This window comes from Aythya fuligula, chromosome Z, assembly GCF_009819795.1.
Source record: "Aythya fuligula isolate bAytFul2 chromosome Z, bAytFul2.pri, whole genome shotgun sequence".
NCBI lineage: Eukaryota > Metazoa > Chordata > Aves > Anseriformes > Anatidae > Aythya > Aythya fuligula.
In genome coordinates, this window is record NC_045593.1 from 58,333,540 (window position 1) to 58,356,287 (window position 22,748).

Sequence of the window (22,748 nt, forward strand, 5' to 3'; positions counted from 1 at the left end):
AGCGTAATTGCAAGTGAACTTGTGCATTTGTCAGTGCTCTACCAAACCAATACTCACTCCATTGTATGAAATATAGGTACCTAAATCTCTGTATCTGAGGCAATATTACATGTACCTTAGGAAGGACAGTCAGAAATTCATGGAATGCCAGAATGGTTGAAGTTGGTAGGGACATCCGGAGGTCATCTAGTTCAACTCCCCTGCTCATGCAGGGTCACCTAGAGCATGTTGCACAGCACCACATCCAGGGAAGCTTTGAAGATCTCCAAGGAGGAGACTCCACAGCCTCTCTGTTCAGCCTTTTCCAGTGCGCTCTCAGTCTCACAGTAATGAAGTCTTTCCTTACATTCAGATGGAACATCTGCTGCTGGGCTCCACCAAAAAGTCTGGCCCCATCATCTTGACATCCTTCCTTAAAATATTTGTATTCCTCATTAAGATCCACTCTCAGCTTTCTCTTCTCCAGGCTGAAGAAGCCCAGGTCTCTCAGCCTTTCCTCCTAAGAGATATGCTGCAGTCCCCTAATCATCATCATCATATAACTCTACTGGACTGTCTCCAGAAACTCCATGCCTTTCTTGTACTGAGGAGCCCAGAACTGGACACAGTACTCCAGATGTGGCCTCACTAGGGCTGAGTAGAGAGGGAAGATAACATTTCTTGACCTGCTGGAAACACTCCGTAATGAACCCCAGGATACCACTGGCCTTCTTGTCCATAACGGAACATTGCTGGTTCATGCTTAATTTGTTGTCCACCAGGACTCACAGGTCCTTCTCCACACAGCTGCTTTCCAACAGGTCAACATTTAACCTCTCCTGTTTTTTCCGTCCCATGTGCAGGACCCTGCAGTTTCCTTTGTTGAACTTCATGAGGTTCTTTTCCAGCCTACTCTCCAGCCTGTCCAGGTCTCTCTGGCAGCACAGCATTTTAGTTTGTCAGCCGCTCCTTCACAGTTTTGTATCATCAGCAAACTTCCTGAGGGTGCTCTCTGATCCTTCATCCAAGTAATTGATGGATAAGTTGAACGAGACTGGACGCAGTACTGACCCCTGAGGGGGCACCGCTAGCTCTAGGCCTCCAAATAGATTCCGTTCCACTCAACACAACCCTCTGAGCTCTTCTATCCAGCCAGTTCTCAATCCACCTCACTGTCCACTCATCTAACCCACACTTTTCAAGCTTGTTTGAGGATGTTCTGGGAGACAGTGTCAAAAGCCTTGCTGAAGTCAAGGTGGACAACATCCACTGCTCTCCCAGACAGTCTCTCATCTACCCAGCCAGTCATCCCATCATAGAAAGCTATCAGATTCATTAAGCGTCATTCGTTAAGCGTCAGCATGCATTCCTTGGTGAATGCGTGCTGACTACTCCTGATCACCTTCTTTTCCTCCATATGCTTGGAGATGACTTCCAGGAATGAGCTGTTCCATCACCTTTCCAGGGATGAAGGTGAGGCCAACTGGCTTGTCATTTCCCATGTCCTCCTTCTTGCCCTTTTTGAATATTGAAATGACATTGACTTTCTTCCAGATCTCAGGTACCTCCCCTGTTCTCCATCACTTTTCAAAGATGATGGAGAGTTGCTTAGTTGTAACATCCATCAGCTCCCTCCACACTTACAGACCATCTAATTCTAACTCCCCTGCCATGGACAGGGACACCTCCCACTAGGCCAGGTTGCTCAAAGCCCCATGCAACCTGGCAAGCTATCAGGCTTGCCTAAATGATCTCTAACCCAGTACTACTCAAACAAGGGAAAATCTTCCTTTCTCCATAGTTTGTCTTGTCTCTAGGGTTTGGGATTCCTGAGATCTGCAGTAAAGAGTGAAGCAAAGAGGGCTTCAGTAACTTTCTTCTCTGCATCCATTATCAGAAGAGCACCTGCACCATTCAGTAGTGGACCCACATTCTCCCAAATCTTCCTCTTGCTACTGATGTATTTTACAGAATCACAGAATTATCTAGGTTGGAAGAGACTTCCAAGATCACCTAGTCCAACCTCTGACCTAAACTAACCAGTCCTCCACTAAACCATATCACTAAGCTCTGCATCTAAACGTTTTCTAAATACCTCCAGGGATGGTAACTCAACCACTACCCTGGGCAGCGCGTTCGAATGCCTAACAACTCTTTCGTCCTGTTAATTGTCTTCCTGCAGAGGGGGTAACTTGGATTTTTCTTTGCCTACCGCAGTGCACAGCCATAGCAAAGCTGGTGGAGACGGGGGTCACATAGGCAACATCGTCCCGACTGTGCCCACAGCCTGGGCAGGTCCAGTCTAATGGTACATCCATGACCATCAGACTCTTTCGTGGGCTGGGGAGAGCTGAGGTCAAGGAGCTGCTCGCCTGCCTCAGCACTGCAGCTGTTGAAGGTTTGCCCCAAGCTGCACAACGGAGAGAGGCCAGAGGCACTCATTGCTGCTGCCCACCCCAGCACAATACCCAGCCCCTCAGCAGACAACCCCCTGGCCCTGCACCTTCGCTGTCCTGTGCCCCCCACCAGCCACCCCTGAGCGAGGCAGGGCCAGGGAAACACGCGAATGGCTGCAGGGATGGGCACTGTGAGAGGCTGCCAGCAGCCCCACAGCACAGCTCCACCACTCCCTTGCTCAACGCTCCAAGACTCAGGCACATGCTCAGCTGGAGGCCAGTTATGAGCCAGGCTGACGTGGCCTCTGCTGGTGCCGCAAGATAAGCAGTGAGGGCTATAGGGTCACAGCCCCTCACTCAGTGACATCACCATGGGCCATCTGCCCCACAGGGCCTGTAGCAACTTACCCCAGATGTTACAAAGACTGTTGGGTTAGGCTGGTGTTTTGATTTGTTTGTCTTTTTTCTTTATTTTTTTTCACCTTGATTTACCATGAAGTGGGTTGAACAAGCATGCTAAAAGAGAGGAAATAAACCTTTGCAGTAATTCCCACTTCTTCAATATGCAGATCAGATCTCTGAACTCCTTGCTGTGGTTTACTGTTCACACATGCAAGCAAAAAAAAAAAAAAAAAAAAAAAAAAAAGGAACCAAAGGAAACAATCCCCTAATTAAAAAATAATTACAGGATTATCCTACGGATGGCATTTGCCGAAGGACTCTAGACACACATGTGACACAAGCAGCATAAACATCACAGTGGATTCACTCTGTACAAAAACTGAACATAATTTGGGGTCTCACCTCTCTAGTTTATGGATTTCCACTAGCTTGTTAAGGTATTGATGGCTCTGTCGCCTTGGTTTGTGACCAGTGGAGACACACTGCAGTATCAGCCACTCCTCCCAGCTTTGTGCCATCAGCAAACTCGTAGAGGGTGCACTCTGTTCCATTGTCCAGGTTGTTGATGAGTAAGTTAAACAAGACTGGACCCAGTACTGACCCCTGGGGGACACCACTAGCTACAGGCCTCCATCTAGACTCCGTACCACTAAGCACAACCTTCTGAGCTCTTCCATCCAGCCAATTATCAATCCACCTCACTGTCCACTCATCTAGGCAGCACTTCCCTGAGCTTGTCTATGAGGATGTTCTGGGAGACAGTGTCAAAAGCCTTGCCAAACTCAAGCCACTGTTCTACCCCATCTACACAGCCGGTCAGTTTCATTATAGAAGGTTATCAAATCGGTTAACCATGACTGACTCCCAGTGAATCCATGCTGACTATTCTAGATCACCTTCTCTTCCTCCACATTCTTGGAGATGACCTCCAGGATGAGCTGTTCCATCACTTTTTCAGGGATGGAGGTAAGGCTGACTGGCCTGTAGTTGCCTGTATCCTTCTTCTCGCCCTTTTTGAAGACTGGTGAGACATTGGCTTTCTTCCAGTCCTCAGGCACCTCTTCTGTGCTTCATAGCCTTTCAAAGGTGATGGAGAGTGGCCTAGCAATAACATTAACTATTTCACTCAGCACCTGTGAGTGCATTCCATCAGGGCCCATAGATTTGTGGATGTCAGGCTTGCTTAAATGATCTCTGACCCAATCTTCTTTGACTAAGAGAAAGTCCTCCTTTCTCTGGACTTCCTCTCTTGTCTCCGGGGTCTGAGATTCCTGAGCATTGATCTTAGCAATAAAGACTGAATTTAAAAACGAGTTCAGCAACTCTGCCTGCTCCGTATCCTTTCTCACCAGGGCACCCATTCAGAAGCGGGCTGACATTTCCCATCTTCCTTTTTCTACTGATGTATTTGAAGAAATTCTTCTTCTTGTCCTTGACATTCCTTGTCAGATTTAATTCCAAATGGACCCTGGCCTTCCTCATCACACCCTTGCATACTTTGACATTGTTCCTATATTTCCCTCAAGTGGCCTGTCCCTTTTTCCACATTCCATATACTTCCTTCTTCTGTTTGTGTCTTGCCAGGAGCTACTTGCTCATCCATGCAGATTTCGTGTCCCCTGACTGTTACTCTATTCCGTCTGCATTGCATTGATCCTCTTTTCTTTCTGCAGTGCCACTTGAATTTCCAGCAGTTTTCCTTCTGCTTTGTTGCACCTAGTTTCAAAAATTCTAATTAGGCATGCCTTCCTAATTCATTCAATGCAGCTACAGGATTAAGTAGTTTAAATGAAAGAGCTACCATACAAACAAAGACTGGATTTTTCTTTTCATTGCTATTTTTAAAGGTATCACTGCTGTCGCTTATTGGTTCATATTATTAGATAAAGAAGTGTTTGTTGAGAGACACAAAACTGGAGAAAGTAAGAATTCTCAGGACACATGAGAATGGACATTATGGAAATCTAGTGAGATTGGATCAGCAGCTTTTTCACTCTCATAATACATATACTGAATTTTATATTACGTAGAAATAGTGACTGTCTATTTTGTGAATGTATTGAAAGTAAAGTCTAATATCTGTGAGGGGGTTTTTTACTGCCTTTGTAGGCTATCCAACATTAAATGAAGTTGTATGTACAGATATTTCAAGTTCACATGCCAATTTTATTACAAGGTTTTCTGTTTTGTTCATTGTTGGCTAGCATATATAAATGGCTAAAATAAAAATTATCCCCAAATCTTTTTTCTAATTTTTGTCAAAATACATTTTTTTGATGCAAAGTAGTTTTTCTTGCTATTGTAAAAACATCATGGTTTCATTTCCCAGATGCTAGTTCACAAAGATCTGCAGTTTCTAGTGTCAAAAAACAAGTTTAGTTTTTCATCCACAATAACTGTACAGACTTTGCTATAAATACAGCCCTGTGATGTTCAGGTTTGTGCAAATTTGAGTAATATTAATGCAGCATGAATGTTTTACTGAAAACAGTAAGGTTAAAACTTATTTTGTCTGCTGTTTGTTATACACCAGAAGAATATTATCTATGTGCAGTACTTTTTCATGCGTTCATTTCCGATGATTAAACTGTTTTGTAATTTGTACAGATAAGCACAAGGATTGCTCTGGTGTAACTTTACATCTGACACATCAAAAGTAAGTACATTTAAAAATATATACCTATTACAACTTTTTTTTTTCATCAATAGAGAAGACTTTGAAACCTTTAGATTTCTTGGAAAAAAAAAAAAAGAAATAAAAATATTACGTACTTACAATATGAAGCCATGTGTCATCTGCTGGCAAAAGTTTTATTCCTGCTATGAGATCTGGTTATAGGTTGCTATAAGGACAGAGTTGAAGAGGTTCACATTTAGAAATGTGGGAAGAGGATAGCAATTATGTAGATAATCATTTTGCCCTATTTCATACACTTTGTAGTAGATGCTTTAAAAACTGTAGGTCAGAATATAAAAGGAGGGAAGAGTAAGTGTTGTGTAATGGCTTCTTTTCCTGTAGACCAGTTTTGAAAGTAATCCAACATTTAGAAATTAATGGTATTGAACATATCATGTCACTTGCAGTCTGGTTTTACAAAAAGATTGGTTAGAAGAGCTTGGGTTTTGAATTGCAGGCAGCCTTTGATTGCTGGAATGTATCTCATGATGTCTGTGAACACTGTAATACCACCAGGCGAGAAAGGTAAGATGTAATTCTACAGAATGCCATGTAATTTCATTATGATTTTTATTTTCTGCTGATTGTGAAAGAAAATATTTTTGGAGACTAGCTGATGGAAGAGTTAATTGTTAAAATAAAAAAATAATTAAAAATAGGATATAATTTTACAATTATCACTATTTCCTAGTCATCTATATCTGCAGAGGCAGTCAATATTGTAGAAAGTAATACTGTACAAAACAACAATGATCCATGCAGCATTGACGTTACTAGGATTCTTAAAAGTATTTACTTGATTTATTGTCCTCCTAAGCAATATTTTACCAAAAAGGTCCTACCTATTTTCTCCCCTCTCCCATAAATCCGTAAAATTTGGACTCTTTTATCTACATTTATCATTCATGCTATACATTTGTGATTTTTTTTAAAAGGTCGTTTTCAATAAATGAATTTCTATCAGGAAGGATCTGCTCTTTAAAAATTTTATTCCTATATTCCTTGTTGGTTAAAGGGCCAAAATGTTGAAAAAAAAAAAAACTGCAAAATGAAATTTCTGATCAGTTCCTATTCAGAATCATGCTTGGTAGAATGTATCTAAAACTCAGATTAAATAGTCCTAATATCATTTTTTTCAAGCTAGCCTGGAATGTTCTAAGTTGAACATAGAAGTTGCATTTTCTTTTGCTATGCTTGAGTTTCAAATTGGATATCTGAAGATGCCACTTTTCCCAGTTACAACTTAGCTGCCCAAATAGGATGATGTGGTTAACTGACTCCCATCTATTCAATGAATTGAGCAACTTGAAATCTCTTTTTAGTTTGAACTGAAAATTAGCTATTTTGCTGTTTAATCTAAAAACATCCCACTATTTTTTCCCCTCTACTGAAATACTTCATTAGCGTAGAAATGAATTTTTCAGTTGTATAGGATTAGAGAAGGGAGAACAAAACCAGTTCTATACCTGTTAGTAACAAGTAGTTACTGCCTTTTCATGTTCCTTCAAATTTGCTGTCCTTAAGTAAGGCGTCAAGTTTGATACACACAGGATAACATCAGCCAGTCCCCTTGTACTTCTCTATGAGGCGTCTGCAGAGGAATTTCTCTGTAGACTACCCCTTAGCTACTGTTCCTGCACCTAACTACTAGCTTGCAGGTGTTGTCTGTACCACACCTCTTTGACAATGTCTGTATCTAAATCTGTAAGAGTGGGTCTATAACTATATGATCTTAAAATCAGGCTTTCATTATAAACATAATTCTAAAACAGTATAGTTTATTTTAATTTCTCCCAGAGTAGACTATTTGTTTATCATAGCATATCTTAAATGTCCCTGAATGCACTCTGTAAGAAAATGCATTATACTTCATTAAATAGTGGTAGTGTACACAGTAAAAAGTGCAACTTTTGGATCATCACAGAAAGTAAGTATATGTAATACATTTTACTTGTTTTTATTTTAAGATGTCTTGAGATAGATACTACAGAAATAAAAGATATTATCCATCCTCTTTTAAAATTGTCTGTCCAGTGTAGGTGTGCTTTTTGTAAACTAGTTTCATGCTGAATGAAATACAGTAGTGTAGCTTTCCTCTGTTTAGTAAATAATATGTTTATATGTGTTTATTGCCATTATATTTTAACAGTGGTTGATGCAGACATTGCCTGCCATTACAAAAGGTTTCCAATGCACCTTTTTGCCTACAGAGTTCATACACACAGACTAGGTAAGAATTTTATTGCAACATTAGGATTTTAAAGTATTTAATAGAAAAATACTGAGCCTGAAACATGTTTTTCTAGAAGTGTATCTGATATCCCTGTGCACATTTGTATATTACAGGAAAAGTAGTGAGTGGATACAGAGTGAGAAATGGTCAATGGACATTAATTGGTAGACAGAGTCCACAGCTACCGCAGGTTGGTTGTTGTTGTGTTTTATTTATTTGTCATTATAGCTTTAAATTTTTAATTGTCTCTATTTAAAACTAAGAAATTTATCTAACAGTCATGTGCCCATAGGTCTGCATCATAACGTTTCCACTGGTGCGCACTAATGTGCCACTAAGCATGAATACTGACAAGTATTATTGTGATTACATTATGATGTAAAAACCTTTCTGAAATTACTTTTCAGACATGTAGTACTGTCCTTCTTGTGTGCAAACTGACGTCAATGAGACACTTTTACTAATTAGAGTGAATCATCCTCTCTTTCAGGCATTTTATCCAGTAGAACATCCTGTTGATGTTAGCTATGATGATATCCTGGCAGCTAGATGTGTGTTCAGTGGTGAAGGCAGAACTACAGAAACACATATAGGGTAAATCTTCTCTATTTTGCCGATTCTCCTATAACTACTTTTTTATCCAAGGTATTGGTTATGTGCAGAAATAATTTTTTTTTGTCTTCTTGTAACATAGTTCTAACAAACTCAACTGTATGAAGTTCAACATGGCCAAGTACCAGGTCCTGCACTTGGGGCACAACAACCCCAAGCAATGCTACACGCTGGGAGATGAGTGGTTAGAAAGCTGCCTGGTGGAGAAGGACGTGGTTGATACTCAACCAGTATTGCTTGATAGTTGGCTGAATATGAGTCAGCAGTGTGCTCAGGTGGCCAAGAAGGCCAACAGCATCCTGGCTTGTATCAGCAACAGTGTGGCCAGCAGGGCTAGGGAAGTAATTGTCCCCCTGTACTTGGCTCTGGTGAGGCTGCACGTCATGTACTGTGTTCAGTTTTGGGCCCCTCACTATAAGAAGGACATCGAGGTGCTTGAGAAAGTCCAGAGAAGGGCAATGAAGCTGGTGAGGGGCCTGGAGAACAAGTGTTACGAGGAGCAGCTGAGGGGGCTGGGTTTGTTCAGCCTGGGGAAGAGAAGACTCAGGGGTGACCTTATTGCACTCTACAGGTATCATAAAGCAGGCAGTAGCCAGGTTGGATTCTCCCACGTGCCTGGTGACAGGACAAGGGGGAATGGGCTAAAGTTGCACCAGGGGAGGTTTAGGTTGGATCTTAGGAAGAACTTCTTTACTGAGAGGGTTGTGAGGCATTGGAATGGGCTGCCCAGGGAAGTGGGTGAGTCACCATCCCTGGAGGTCTTTAAAAGACGTTTAGATGATACGGTTAGTGATACGGTTTAGTGGCAGACTTGTTAGTGTTTGGTCAGAGGTTGGACTTGGTGATCTTGGAGGTCTATTCCAACCTAGATGATTCTGTGATTCTGTGAAACTTAAATTCCACTGGAGCGATCTGTTTTGCTGTCTGGTTTGCTGGATTTAACTCTACAGTATGTTCATAGCCTTTCTTTTTTGAATAATAACTTTTCTGAAATGTTCAGAACATCTCTCAGCTGAAGCTATGCTACCAAAGGTCTTGCTCAGATGTTGGGTGGTTCTGCGCTTAGAGCAATGATCAGAATGTCAGTTATAAAAACAGTATTTTTAATAAATTGAAGTTATTGACCATTTAAAATAAAATAATAAAGCTTTGCAATTTCTTTTCACTATTTCAGAAACAAGATTTCTGTAAGTTTATAAAACAGCGATAAATTCTGACCCATCATGAAATCAAATCTTAAAGCTCAGAATAATGTTCCAGTTGCCTTTTTCTCAATATAAAAAAATTACATGTTTTTATGAAAAACAATTAAGTGACTAATAACAAATAGAAAAATCTGAACTGTTAGTGATGCTGCTTAGCCAAAGATGACAGAGAGGGCCCTATAAGGTCAAGCTGACAAATTCATCCTTAAAAATACATGCAATATTAATATTCTCTTAACTGGCACCAGTTCTCTAAACTATAATTTACTGGATATGTAGAGATATGAACATACCTTGCAGAAGTCTTTCTTTAGTGGAAGTAAATGCACCAGCACCTCAAGGGATGACTTGTTTCACACTCTACGCATGCTAAGATTACATCTCAGTGTAGGTTTAAGAGCTCAACACAAATTTAACTCTTTTTCATTGGCAGTTAAAATGCTGAACTAAAATGAATTGTTTGAGAAGTGGTTTTTACAAAGGTCGTAACAGTAATATCCAAAACCTTTATGTAACATTCAACAGTAGACCTTTTGAAGTTCTAAAATTCTGTCATGTTTCTATAACATCGTGCAAAGTACTTTCTGTTTGTTGAATAAGAAACAGTCCCAGGAGAATTATGATCTTCATTTTCAATGTGCTGATAACCTTCCAATGAGAAAGAAGTGATAGGAACTTTTATTATGTAATTTTTGCTTGTAAATTTTGAGGAAAAAATACACAAACATTTTAAGCAAAAATTAAAATAATACACAAAAAGTAATGCAAAATTTGGAACTATGTATAAAAACATGGGGAAATAACTATCACCATAAATATGAAATGGAAGGATAAAAAGGAATGTGTTCCCAACAATAATGGGTATATGTAACAGTTAAAATGTATGAGCGTTGTTTAAATCTTAGAAAGTGTTTTCCTTATATTGCCGTTGTCTTACTTCTGTTTGGAATGACACATCCGCCCACTCCCTCCCCCACAAAAAAAAATTTTTTTTGAGTTCCATCCTTTAAGCTTCAAATGTACACTGGAAAATAAACAGTAAATGCAAGTGTGAAAGGAAAACTGAAGTAATACATACCTGAAAAGGATCAGATCAAGTCTGCATGTTCACTTTCCCGGTCTGTAATTTTCTGCTTGAATTTTTTGTTTTTCTTTGAACTATTTTGTTTATCTTTGAACTATTGAACTATCTGAAAAAGATCTTAAATTCCTTATGTGATTTATCTTTAATATACATAGAAAGCTGGGCTAAAACAAACTTACAGATTTGCTTTGTCTGTTTCCCCTTTCAAAGCTTAACTTATTAAAAAAGCTTAACTATTCCTAGTATATGCTTTCTGCCTGTCATTAAATCATGTTTTCAGTGTTATAGTTCCTTAATAGTGTTGTAATTTCTGCAATAGCCAACTAGTGCCTTGCATATGAATGCACTCGTTCTTTTGCTTGACATTTTTTGAGTTACTTTATGTTACTTTCATTATATTCTGAATTTCTGAAGGAGTGGACACCTTATCACATTATTGTATTCTATGCTTCACTCAAATTATCTTGATGAATACTGTGTCCACGATAGGTCTTTGATATTCTTTCTTGCTGCCTTTCTCAATGGCTGTTGTGCACTTACTGTTTTAACATTTTGTCTATAATAACGTCCAAGTGCACTGTCATTCAAAATGCTGAGTGATTGTCTTTTTTGTAATGCAATGCTCGCTTAGTTTATTTTTACCTCAATTTCTTTGCATTTTTATCCAATTAAGATTGAAATTGCCATTTTTGCCCAAGTCTTTCCTTCCTCTTCTACTTACATATGAAGTAGTATTAGATGTTCTTGTTTTGTATTTAGACCCTTCATAGCTGTGTTGTCTGTTTCTTTGCACGTTAGATTTTTTTTCCATGATTTCATTTAGTTACACTAGCTCATGTCTGTTATCTTGTTCTGTTATTTCATGACGTCCATTGCTCGCATTAGCCTTTTTTAGCCTTCTCTTCTCCTAGTCTGAAAAAATCAAATGTGGTATTGAGGCATGCGTATACGTATGTATCTCTGACTAAAAAAGTTTTAGAAATGAAACCTGATTTTGCTTGTGCTGTTGACAGTGTATATTTTCAAGGTAATTGCAAGATCACAGACTTAAAGTCTCCGTTGTAGATAGGTGAGGCAGGAGTCATCTCTTTAACAGTTTCATTTATCTGTATTTCTCCTCAAACTCAAACTTCATAACAGAGGATTGAATTATCCTCTGTCAAGTATGATCAACAACTATAAGAATAATTACTAATTTACAAAGGATTTTTTTCTTTTTTTTTTTTTTTCCTAGAAACCAGTAAGTACTCCATGCAAAGACCCACTACAGTTTTATAACAGATAACATAATGATGTTTCAGAGTAAAAATTAGAGTTGATGTTGTGTCAAGCAATATATAATTTGGTAGTCTAAAGAACTTCAAAGAATTGGAGCCCAGTCAATGTAAGGTTCATGTCTTTGTAGAGGAAAGTGCCACTGACCATTTTTTATCCAGTTGTAATTCAGTGTATTGCACGGAACTCTTAATGGATGGAAAACCATATAAGCTGTATCTTTCCCTTTCAAAAATAAACATTTTTATTTTCATCAATATAAATTTCAGAAATTATAATTTTCAAAAATAAACAAGCATTGCACCATTCCAGAGAAGGTTCATGTGCCTGTAGCAAAATGTTCCATATTCAGTATTAAAGACTCTTTAACTGTATTATCTTGCTTTTTGATGCTACATCCTGTTTTAGTTTCACTTCACTGTGTATTGATCATATACCAAGATGTGAATACACTTTTAGACATACTTCTAGATATCTGTGGCTGTGATATGAAGGTGGTTTATGTGATTTTAATTTTAATTTGTACATTAGCATTTCTACTCATTAAACTCATTCACAAAACGGGATTTCTTAGTAGTTCAAGCATTTAATGGAAGGATTCTGTGTTTTCTATGAATTTACTAAAACTGTTGTTGATAGTGTTTTTTGTTTGTTTTTTACTGTGTCTATGCATTTCAGGGTTTATAATTTAAAATTTTTTACAGTTATATGTCAGGTGAACCAGAGTTCATGCAACTTCCCCATTCCCTTTTTGTAATAGCAACCATCATAGTTGGAGTACAACAGTGAAGTGAATGCTTTCTAAAAGCTTAGGCAGAGCTTGCCAAGTCAGAGTCTGATTTTTGTGGTCTCCAAGGGACAGTAAATTTTCAATCCACGGAAAAATACCAATTCCCCTTTTGAAACAGTCTCTTCTCCCATGTTCCTTCTGTCCCCCCCCCTGGCTGGTGTCATTATTGTTGCTATGGTGAATAAATGAATGCTGCAGTATGCTGCTGGAAAAGTCAGCACTGACGTCTTTTGCGAACAGCTAATAGGCCACCCCCGTGTCATTTTATGAGTGTGGGCTCACTGGTTAATTGTGAAAGCTGATTAAAAAGTCTTAACATAAAACCCTTTACTTTGTGAACCTTTCTTTTTAAGTTATAGCTTATTCCATTGTCAGGGCTATATCTCTATCATAAAAGGCGTCAGCACATATGGCATAAATAAACAGAAACAGATCACAGCTCCAAACAGCCCCGGTATTGTCTGCTGCATAAAGTAAAGTTTTTCAGAGAAAATTCTTTCTCATACCAGCTGAACTTTTATTGAAGGCAGGATTATATAGCAATACAGAAGAGCCTCTTCTGTTTCAAGTACATGCATAACAGCTGTCAAAGAACTAGATTTTGCCTACTGTTTAGTCATGTTTCTTCGTACAGAAGCTTGTGATCGAGTTATTCTCAAGATGGCAATGATATATTTTCTTTAAGAGTTATTTATGGTATCTTAATATGTAATCAAGTTTTGCTGTTTTGGAACCACTGTTACTGGCTATTGAATGCATGTACTTGAATGTGGAGGAAAACAACTGTCTTAAATGATAGCTGCTGAAATTAAACATAGAAGTTATTTCCAATGATTTTAAATCAAGTGACTTTAAATCACGTTTACCCCAGGTAGTCAAAAATATATGTTATAATGAATGTTACAGTTCTGTCTTTTTCATCAGAACATGTACATAGTTGATGACACATTGGGGAATATGAAGAGTGTACTGTACAAAAGAGGAGAAGGAAGAGCAGTTTAAATGACTGATGCCATTTTCTCTAGAGTCAAAACTTAGTTCTCAGGAATTCCTGAGATACTGAGGAGCTTGTGCAAGCTGGTAGTTCCTAATGAGACTCATTCTCTTCTAGAGAAACTTCTGATACTGGTGAAGCCATGAAGTGTTTTAGTGTGGGACTTCTAAACATTTAATTGCAACTTTTTTAATATTCTGTTAAGCATTTTAGATTAATTAGATAATTTCTATATCGAGCTAATTTTCCTCTTCTAACTGCTGCATCTTTTCTGTATTGTATAGGGGAACAGCCAATGATGAAATGTGCAATTTTTACATTATGTACTATATGGAAGCCAAACATGCTGTCTCATATATGACCTGCACACAGAATGCAAACCCTGAGATGTTCAGAAACATACCACAGGAAGCAAATATCCCTATTCCAGTCAAGCCTGATATGCTAAAGATGACTCATGGACATCATGAAGGTGAAAAACAAAACTTGCAATCCATTTTATTTTAGGCCTTTTTTTTTTTTTTTTTGCTGACTGATATGTTTGTCTGCGTTGCTTTATTATGATAAACTTTCATAGAAAAGAAATGCAATTTTGAATAAAATCCAAAGTGTTTATTATAGAGAATTATGAGATTCTACTCTTGATTTTGGTGAAAAATGTCTCTAAGACTTTTGCCTATTTTCTCCTATTGTCATCTTTCAATTTCCTACATACTTTTATAGCTAACTGAGCTATATACCCCAAAGATTGACCTCTTTGCTATGGTAAATATCAGCACTTAACATTAACATTTTTTTAATAGTTGCTTTAGCTTCTATTTGCTGTGAAGTTGAAGCATAGCATTTCCAGATCCCAGTTTTCTAGGTCCTAGTACCTTGATATGGAAGGAATCAAATGTCTGTTAAACACTGCTGTGCATATATGTTGGCACAGCAGTATTATTCAGAAGCAATATGGCACGTATGTCAGTGTAGTAAAGTACAGTTCCATGCAGGGCAGCAGATATTAGAGGCAGAATGCTTTAACAAGCGCTTGGAAAGCTAATAACTAGTTATGGCAAAATACTGCCCAGACAGGACTAGATCATTTCTCATTCTGTAGTTAGTTCTCTTGGAATCATTTGTTGCATTTTTGTTGGGCAATCCTTAGGCACTACAAGTCATAAAAGTTGGAATGTATTTCATCCTAGTTACTGAGTAATAATTTATTTTTTTTTCTGCTGACTTCATTGACTTGGGACTGCTATATAAATTAAGCTTTGACCCATTGATCAAGCAGGTTTATGCTACTCTTTCACAAAGTTTTTATGAAACTTGCGTAGCACAAAATTTCATATCAGTTACCTATATTGTTTTTAATTTAAGAATTTCAAAAAAAAAAACACCCTAGATTTTACTACAACTGTGTAATGTGTCTGCCTAGATTATGATGGATAGAGAGGTGGATGTAGTGTTCTAAATTTCTATCTAAACCTTCCTTATATCCTGTTACTTATGAAAATATTAATTATTTATTCTAGTTGGTTTACTGCTACACTGGTTGGTGTACCTACTATAGATGATGGAGGGGAAGAAAAAAAAAACAACAAGTATTCGGTTCAGAAGGACTATTTCCATTAGTAGATGATGTTTAGTCCCATTAGCATGCAGAAATGAATAACATATTCTAAATTTCCTTTTTTTAGAAACCAAGGATACTGATAAAAGTTCTTTGCAACTGTCAAAAGGAGAAGAGGGAGAGATTCTGGATCAGGGTATGTACTTGTTTATTTCGTTTTCAAGTAAGGAACTCATTAATGTTAAATTGTGATAAATTAAAACTCCTGATTGTAGATGATAATGAAGTTTTAAATCTTTTTTTCCTTTATCTGATGCAGTATGTAATGTTCTATTCAGATAATAATATTGGAAGTTATATAAGACATTGTAGGTAAAATTTATTAGTGCATTATAATCTCATTAGATTTTTCTGATTTTGTTTTACTTTGTTAAAGAAGGTTGTAATTTATCTGTAAATGCAATATTGGAGAATGGACACGAAGAAGTTGTAGCAGTCCAATAGAAAGAGAATTCATTCACTCTTTAATGTGGTGATTTATGTAATGTGCTATTAGCTCTCCTCCTATTCCTTGGTTTGTATTGCTGTGCGTATGTATGTTACTACGCTTCAATATTGGTAGTACATGCTGTGGATTGAGTGCTATTAATGTTTAATGCTAAATCTTTTTCACGAAATATGTATGTCTTCATATACGCGTAACAACTCATGCATGGATGTGTACAATATTTAGTTGTAGCAAAAAGCATGACTAATGTGTCTAGAAATATGCTGATTGTTACTTAGGTTTCAGAGTTATTAAAATATGGCTGTACGTTGAAGTTCTTATGGATAGTATATTATCTGACACTAGGTTAGTATCAAGAGGTTTTTTTTCAGAAGGAGAAATCCTTTTCAGGTATACTTTCATTCTCTTTTAATTGAACATTGCTGAGGCTTGTAGGACTTTGGATAAGCTTCTGTGTATGTTGACTATTCTCACCCATTTTCATGCTGAATGGGCCTTAAGCTTAGTATTGTTAGTACCTACCTAGTTGGTGGTAGGGGGACGGTTGAACCAGAAGATCTTGGAGGTCTTTTCCAACTGTAGTGATTCTATGATTCTAGTATAAAATGTAAAATTAAAGTCAGATGCCTATGATGAAACTGGACTGCTAAGGAAGAATGAATTCATAAAATATATATCAAATACAATTTTATTTTTTTTTTAATGTACTCAGTATTAGCTGTACTCTTGTGGTATTAAGGGAATAGTCTGAATATTTGGGAGATGTTAATCTGTGCACTTGCTAATCTTTGTTTTCATTAAAGGTGGAAGGAAATTTACTAACATCTCCCAAAGGGGTTAAGCTTTCTATATGCACTGCTATTTTGTGAAGTTAACTCAAATAATTAAGTTACAGTTACATTAAAAACTAGCTTCTGGAGTGTAAGAGCATCTTTACTTAAGGTATTGTAAATTACTATAGGCAATATTTACAATTGCAAATTTGAAACTTACCTTAAAAAATTTAAAACAGATTTTTTTTTTTTTTTACAAATAAATACAACTCAAAAAATATTTGACTCTTAAGCCTATTCCAGACCAGTATGAGCTAGCTGCTTACAAATATATATATGAAAGTTTATGCTGATAAGCAGCTTCACCCTTATGTTACTAGAAAGTGTATTAGCCTTGGTTGAGGATGTTACCCATGTGCTTTATTGAATTCATTAATGTTTGAAACAAGATGCTCTTTCTAAAATACTTTTCAGTTGTGTTTGAGATGTGTTTCAAAGCAACATTTCTGTAGTGCAGTTTTGTTTGCTTAGACCACTAGTTGGTATACATCCTCATCTAACACGTTTCTATGGAAACAGACTTCATTGCGCTGTCTGTTTGAAGTTAGGTAGGTTCGTGATGTGAAATATCAAAACACAGTAGTTCCAATGAGCAAATTTTGTTTCATGTTCTTAGCTGTTAGCTTAAGATAAATTCTTCCGTCATTTACAGGACCCTGGCTTCAATTTTGCATTGAGGCACCTGAAACTTCAGTTCAATTATATGTATGTAAGCCAAAAAAAAAAAAAGCAAAAGCAATAATTAAAAGACTTTGGTTTTATTTTTGTCTACAAAGAGAGGAAGTTGTAAGGCTTTTTTTAGAAATGCTTTCTGGGTCTACATGATTGTTTGGTAAAACACACTGGGAAAATCATGACCTGAAAGTGGTCTTGTCTATCTTCTGCAATAACCTTAGTGAGTTAGCCAGTATCAACCAAATTGGAACAAAGTCTTATAGGTGACAGAATGAAAGTTCTACAGCACAGCGTGGGGTGGTGGATCCCCAACCCACACAGAAGCAAATAAATACTGAGGTAAAGTTTATAGCTTTTTAAAATTTATTTATGGTGTGATGTGAAATACTCTGTATGATAAACTTATCTTCAAGACACAGATCCACCAAGAGTTAGGTTTTGATTAGTTCTGTTGCTGCTGAGCTGTTGCTTATTAAATTCAGCCTTTCACTCACTCTGAAGATAATACTTCAGTGATTTTTCCACAACTGTGTTTTACCCTTGCATTTTACTTTTTTCTTCATCACTCATGCTGGAGCAACTTCATTTTACTCTTCTTATTTTCAGGTAATTGAAATAAACATTGTTACTTCACTAAAATTCAAATAGTAATTACATTGCCCTGGAAATATTAGCAAATCCAGGGAGATAGATGCATGATGATGATGGGGACAAATTTTGGTGTGGCTAGTATTAAATTTAAGTGTTTGCCTCAAAAGGGAAAAAGAATAAATGTATGCTGTTTAATAATATCAGCTTGCTAATAATTTACATGATTACCTGGACATAGTTTTAGCAGATTTACTTCTACATGTAGCTGGTTTATATTACTGATACCTCCTGGAGTTACCATTGCTTTTACTCTAAGTTCTTGATTCCAACATCTTCAATGAGAAGCATGTTAAGAAATACTGTAAATATACTGAAATAAGTAGTATTCATCACACAGTGAATCATCACTCAGCATGAAGACAAAGCTAAATCCCTCTGATGTCAAAATTAAAATGAACTTGCATTAATGAAGCTGACCTCATTATATTGTTTCTGAAGCAACAGTGTCATTGCCTGGTAAGGATAAACTGTTCATAAAAAGTTACTTACTGCAGGAAATGCAGTTGATTTAAACACTTGTGCATATTTGAGTGTTTTCTGTTCCTGCTGAAGCACAAACTCTCCAGCACAAAAACATTATTTTTTTTTCATCAAGAGAAGTTTAATTAAATTAGATTCAACAGATACAGTACTGAAAAAACTATTATCTTTTCATAATATTTCCCACATCTTTAGATGTCTCATCTTTCCTTGTAGAAAAAAGGCTTAAATGTTTTTCATTGTTTGCTCAACATTATCCCTGCCATAGACTGTGGTATGGTATAATGCAGCGTAGGTTTGTTTTGATATGCAAGCAGTAAAGCTGCCTTACTATCAAGACAGTCAGTTGCTGCTATACCTGAAAGCTGTGTAGACACAACAGCAGGAGTTGTTTCTCAATAACAAGAGGGAATATACAGGTGATGGTAAATCAAATGTGCATTATTTAAACTGTTGGCTTGTGGCTCGTGATTTGATAGTGCACTTTGTATGCATTAGATGTGGTAATAAACTTTCCTTTGAAGCAGAAAAGGCAAATATTTTTTCTAGTAAAGCCAATATAATTATGCATAAACAGTTTGTATATTTCAAGGCTGGCTTGAACTGAAAATTCATTTGCAGCCTATAAAACAAAATTCAAAGTTGATTTTTTGTTTCAGAAGGGTTTGTTGCATACACATGTATGTGTTACTTGCACATGTACAGCTGACAAAAAGGAAGCGGTTTTCATCTTATTTCTTATTATATTAATGTTTACTGTGATACTGTAAAAAATAAAAATCTACATGTTTTTATTGTGTCTGGCTTAGGGAATTCAGAAATTAGTACCAAAAAATAGCTCCTATCATTTTGCCTGTTGTGTTGGAATCTGAAGTGGAAGTCATGGAAGTCATTCATTTGCCTTCAGAATTGGTGAATTGTATTGGCAATACATTTGGATATTTTTTTTCTCATCCCCCATTATTTCATGATTACTATGAACACAGGCTATTCCGGGAGCTTGAATGGTGAAGTTCAATACAAGAGAATTCAAAATCTCTTTTTGAATGTCCCAGCCAGACTATCCCCTTTGCACGGTTGAATGTGTTAACTGAAATCCTATTAAAACCTCCTACATTTAAACTAATATTTAAAATGATGTCAAAAACAAACAAACAAACAAGCAAACAAACAAACAGATTTTAGTTTTTATAAAGGAGAGCTTTAAGTCTGTGATCATGGTTGCAGACCTGGTGGTAAGATCGGTTGTACAGAAACAATTAAATCTCTCTTTCATATAGACAGCTCCTGCTGAAACTCAGTGTAGTTATGGTTTGAATATATGATGTGAAATACAATGTTAAGTATCCTGTAAAATCGTTTTTTGAGACGTTTCTAGGTGAACACCCAAAATTAATGGATACTAAATGGCAATTCTGGCTGGAATCTCTAGCAAAATAGTAGTAATTATGGATCCTAATTTTATGGGACATGCTATGGTAATGAAGTAATTTAGTGTGTTTCATAAAAGTTTCTATTTATTTTTTAACAGAAATGTTAAGGAGAAGTCTATCTGTTCAGTTAAACATTTTTTCAGGGGTGCTTGGAGTATTCTTTGGATGAGGTTAAATACAGTGAATAGGGACTGCCCATTGATTGTAAAACAGCAATTCTTTGGAAAAATAGTATGCATCCAAGTAAGAAAAAGTGACACCATAATCCATACAAAATGGGAGGTGAATTAAGGTTACATATAATTCTGGTATTTATTACCTGTTGGATGCCTACCTGATCTTTAAATCATTTTCAGTTGTTGTAAGCTATAATCGCACATGCATGTGTGCACATCCACACATGGATAAATATTTTTCCCCAACATTTTTGTGACACTGCTAGAAATATTTTGCTAGGTTGTAGCAGGATCTGTGAGTTGAGAAGCTGAAATGTCTGTTTACTGTGTAGTATTCTTCTGTTTACTTGTGCATCTCTATGAAATTTTATACAATAAAAATATACTAAACAAGTCTCTTAATACCTGGGATAGAAATTAATGATTTAAGTGAAACGAGAGCTTACAGTTTTCCTCTTTCTGTCTTATCTCTGTTTTGTTTCCTTCTTATAAGAATGAAAAAGGGAGGAAATGTCTAGTATTTCCAAGCAGAGGTGGGGTGAAAGGAGAAACAAAGCAGAAAATGTCTATGATTTCCAAGCAGAGGTGGGGTGAAAGGAGAAACAAAGCAGAATCAGCATGCAAGCAGATACTTGATTTTTTCAAGTCATGAAGTAGCATGTTTCTGTGATATTACGTAATGATAGTGTCAAACTGTGAGACCTGATGTATGTTTATGCCAACACATGTACTCATAAGTTACATTCCTTTCTAAAATAAAGTTGTCATAGTTTACCTTAAAAGTTTACTTTTTCTAGCTTGTGTGCTGTTCTTAAGAAAAGGGAGGAGTTCAGTATGGTAGATGGCTAAAATTCTTGAGGTTGATGGAGAAAATATGAGGTTTGAAAGAGAAGACAAATTTATTTTCCAGTATTGATGTGGAATGGAATAGAATGGATGTGTTTTAGATTAAGGCCAAGTATTAGAGAAATTCCACATATTTTAGCCCTGGAATGTTTCTTTGGTGCACAGAGATTGGATGAGGTTCCTTAAATAGGGTGCAACAATAAAAGTATCTGCATTAAAACTTGGAAGACAATGCTACTAAGAAGTACTAAGAGCAATATTTACAGTTAGAGAAGTAGAATTACAAAGATTAAAAATCTGTTTATTGTTTTAGCACTAAAAGACTCTGCTGGAAGCTGTAAATAAAAGATGAGGCTCAAATTAGGTTAGAATAGGATTATTCATAATCTTTACAAAAACATTTTCAGCACAGGAGAAAAGGGAGCATCAGATCTAAGCAAAACATGGCAATTGGTATGGGTTGGCTACCTAAGCAGGAGAAGAATATAACAAGCATGAAAAGAAACTATTTTAAATTGTGTGTTTCAGTCTTCACTGTTTGACACATGGTTTAAGTTCTTGAATTACAGAGGGGCTTCACTTAGGTATTTTATGTAATGCCAAAAATATATATATTTATTTAACACTGAACAGCTGCAAAACCTGGTTATAATATCAACGTGTCTGAAGAATTGAAAATAGGCATTGTGTTAGTCTAGGAAGAGTTCAGAGAATTCTGAGCTGTTTTCATAGTTGTTCAAATAAAACTGTAGCACAAATATAAAACTCATTAAACAGAATACTTTTTTTTTTTATTCTGTGCAAAATGTTTCTTTCTTATAATTTGCATATCTTGAAGAATGATGATGATAGATCTTAAATAAAAATGACCAAAAACAAGGATACTTAGGTATCCGTAATTTATAAATATATATGTCCTGGTAATAACAGGCAGAAGTTTACTTTGCTATGTTGATACGCTCATGAAGTTGAGGAAGTACTGTTTTGTCTGGAGAATAAATTGTGACCAGCTTGGGGTTTGAATGTCAAGTTCCAACTTGCTGGGGAAGAAACCCCCATCTGTACCAAAGAGTGGTTATTAAGTGGAAGTTCTTTTATGTTTTCTCTAACACTTATCTCTGTCTTTGCAGTTACAAAATCCTTCGACCTAGTGACTTTATAAACTGTATTCATCTGTATATTAAAATATTTTGATGGTTGAATTAAAAACAAAGGAAGCCAGATTTACATTGGAATAGTAGTAAAAGCCCTTCTTAGGAACATGCAGACATAGAACAAAACAGAAAATTGTGTTACTGTCAACCAAAGCTAATGATACTATTTTGCAACCTTTGCTTCCACCATTTTTCTTCTCTAATCTGCTTTAAAATGGGTTGAGAACAGAGGCAATTCCATTTCTTCAAACATGTCAGTTTGTGCTTTAAGTGTACATCACCTAGGGCACAATGATGGGGACCAACAACCTTTAGAGTAACTTAACAGTTTTCATTTCCTCCTTAGTTATACCTCTGTCCTCCGCCCCTTCATATTCCTTCATAAAGAAACACTCTTATTTAATAGTTTTTAGTTCTGAGGAATCTTTCCAATGCTTTCATCAAAACAGCAGATTAAATCAGAACGGTAGGATTTGTGAAAAATATTAGACTAGAAAACATTTTGAAAATTGATTTGGGTCGTTACGTCAAACTGTGTCTAATATAACTTACTATAAATAAACAGACATTGGATTTTGCACACTTCTGCACTGTCTTTCCCTGCTTTTCTTCTCTCTTTTCTACCAGCAGTGTTATCTCATGTATGTCTGTTCAAGCACGCTCACTAGCTTCATGTGGAAGTCAAAGAAGGCATGGTTAAACAGATACAGAAAATGGAACTTTTGCTTTAACAAATACTGATAAATATTTGGAAGGCGTTCAGTCATGAGGGCACAGTCATGAAGGT

The 22,748-nt window shown here is 36.6% G+C and overlaps 1 protein-coding gene across 4 annotated transcripts in view; it reads left to right on the forward strand.

Annotated features, from left to right (window-relative positions):
* PAM (peptidylglycine alpha-amidating monooxygenase) overlaps window positions 1–22,748 on the forward strand; it is a 143,617-nt gene that overhangs the window by 90,310 nt on the left and 30,559 nt on the right. For all 4 annotated transcript variants that reach the window (XM_032205407.1, XM_032205406.1, XM_032205408.1 and 1 more), the window contains exons 8-14: window positions 5,385–5,433; window positions 5,912–5,979; window positions 7,604–7,684; window positions 7,801–7,877; window positions 8,178–8,281; window positions 13,932–14,119; window positions 15,333–15,401. In XM_032205407.1, the coding sequence (XP_032061298.1) occupies window positions 5,385–5,433; window positions 5,912–5,979; window positions 7,604–7,684; window positions 7,801–7,877; window positions 8,178–8,281; window positions 13,932–14,119; window positions 15,333–15,401 (636 nt within the window). The remainder of the gene's footprint in view (window positions 1–5,384; window positions 5,434–5,911; window positions 5,980–7,603; window positions 7,685–7,800; window positions 7,878–8,177; window positions 8,282–13,931; window positions 14,120–15,332; window positions 15,402–22,748) is intronic.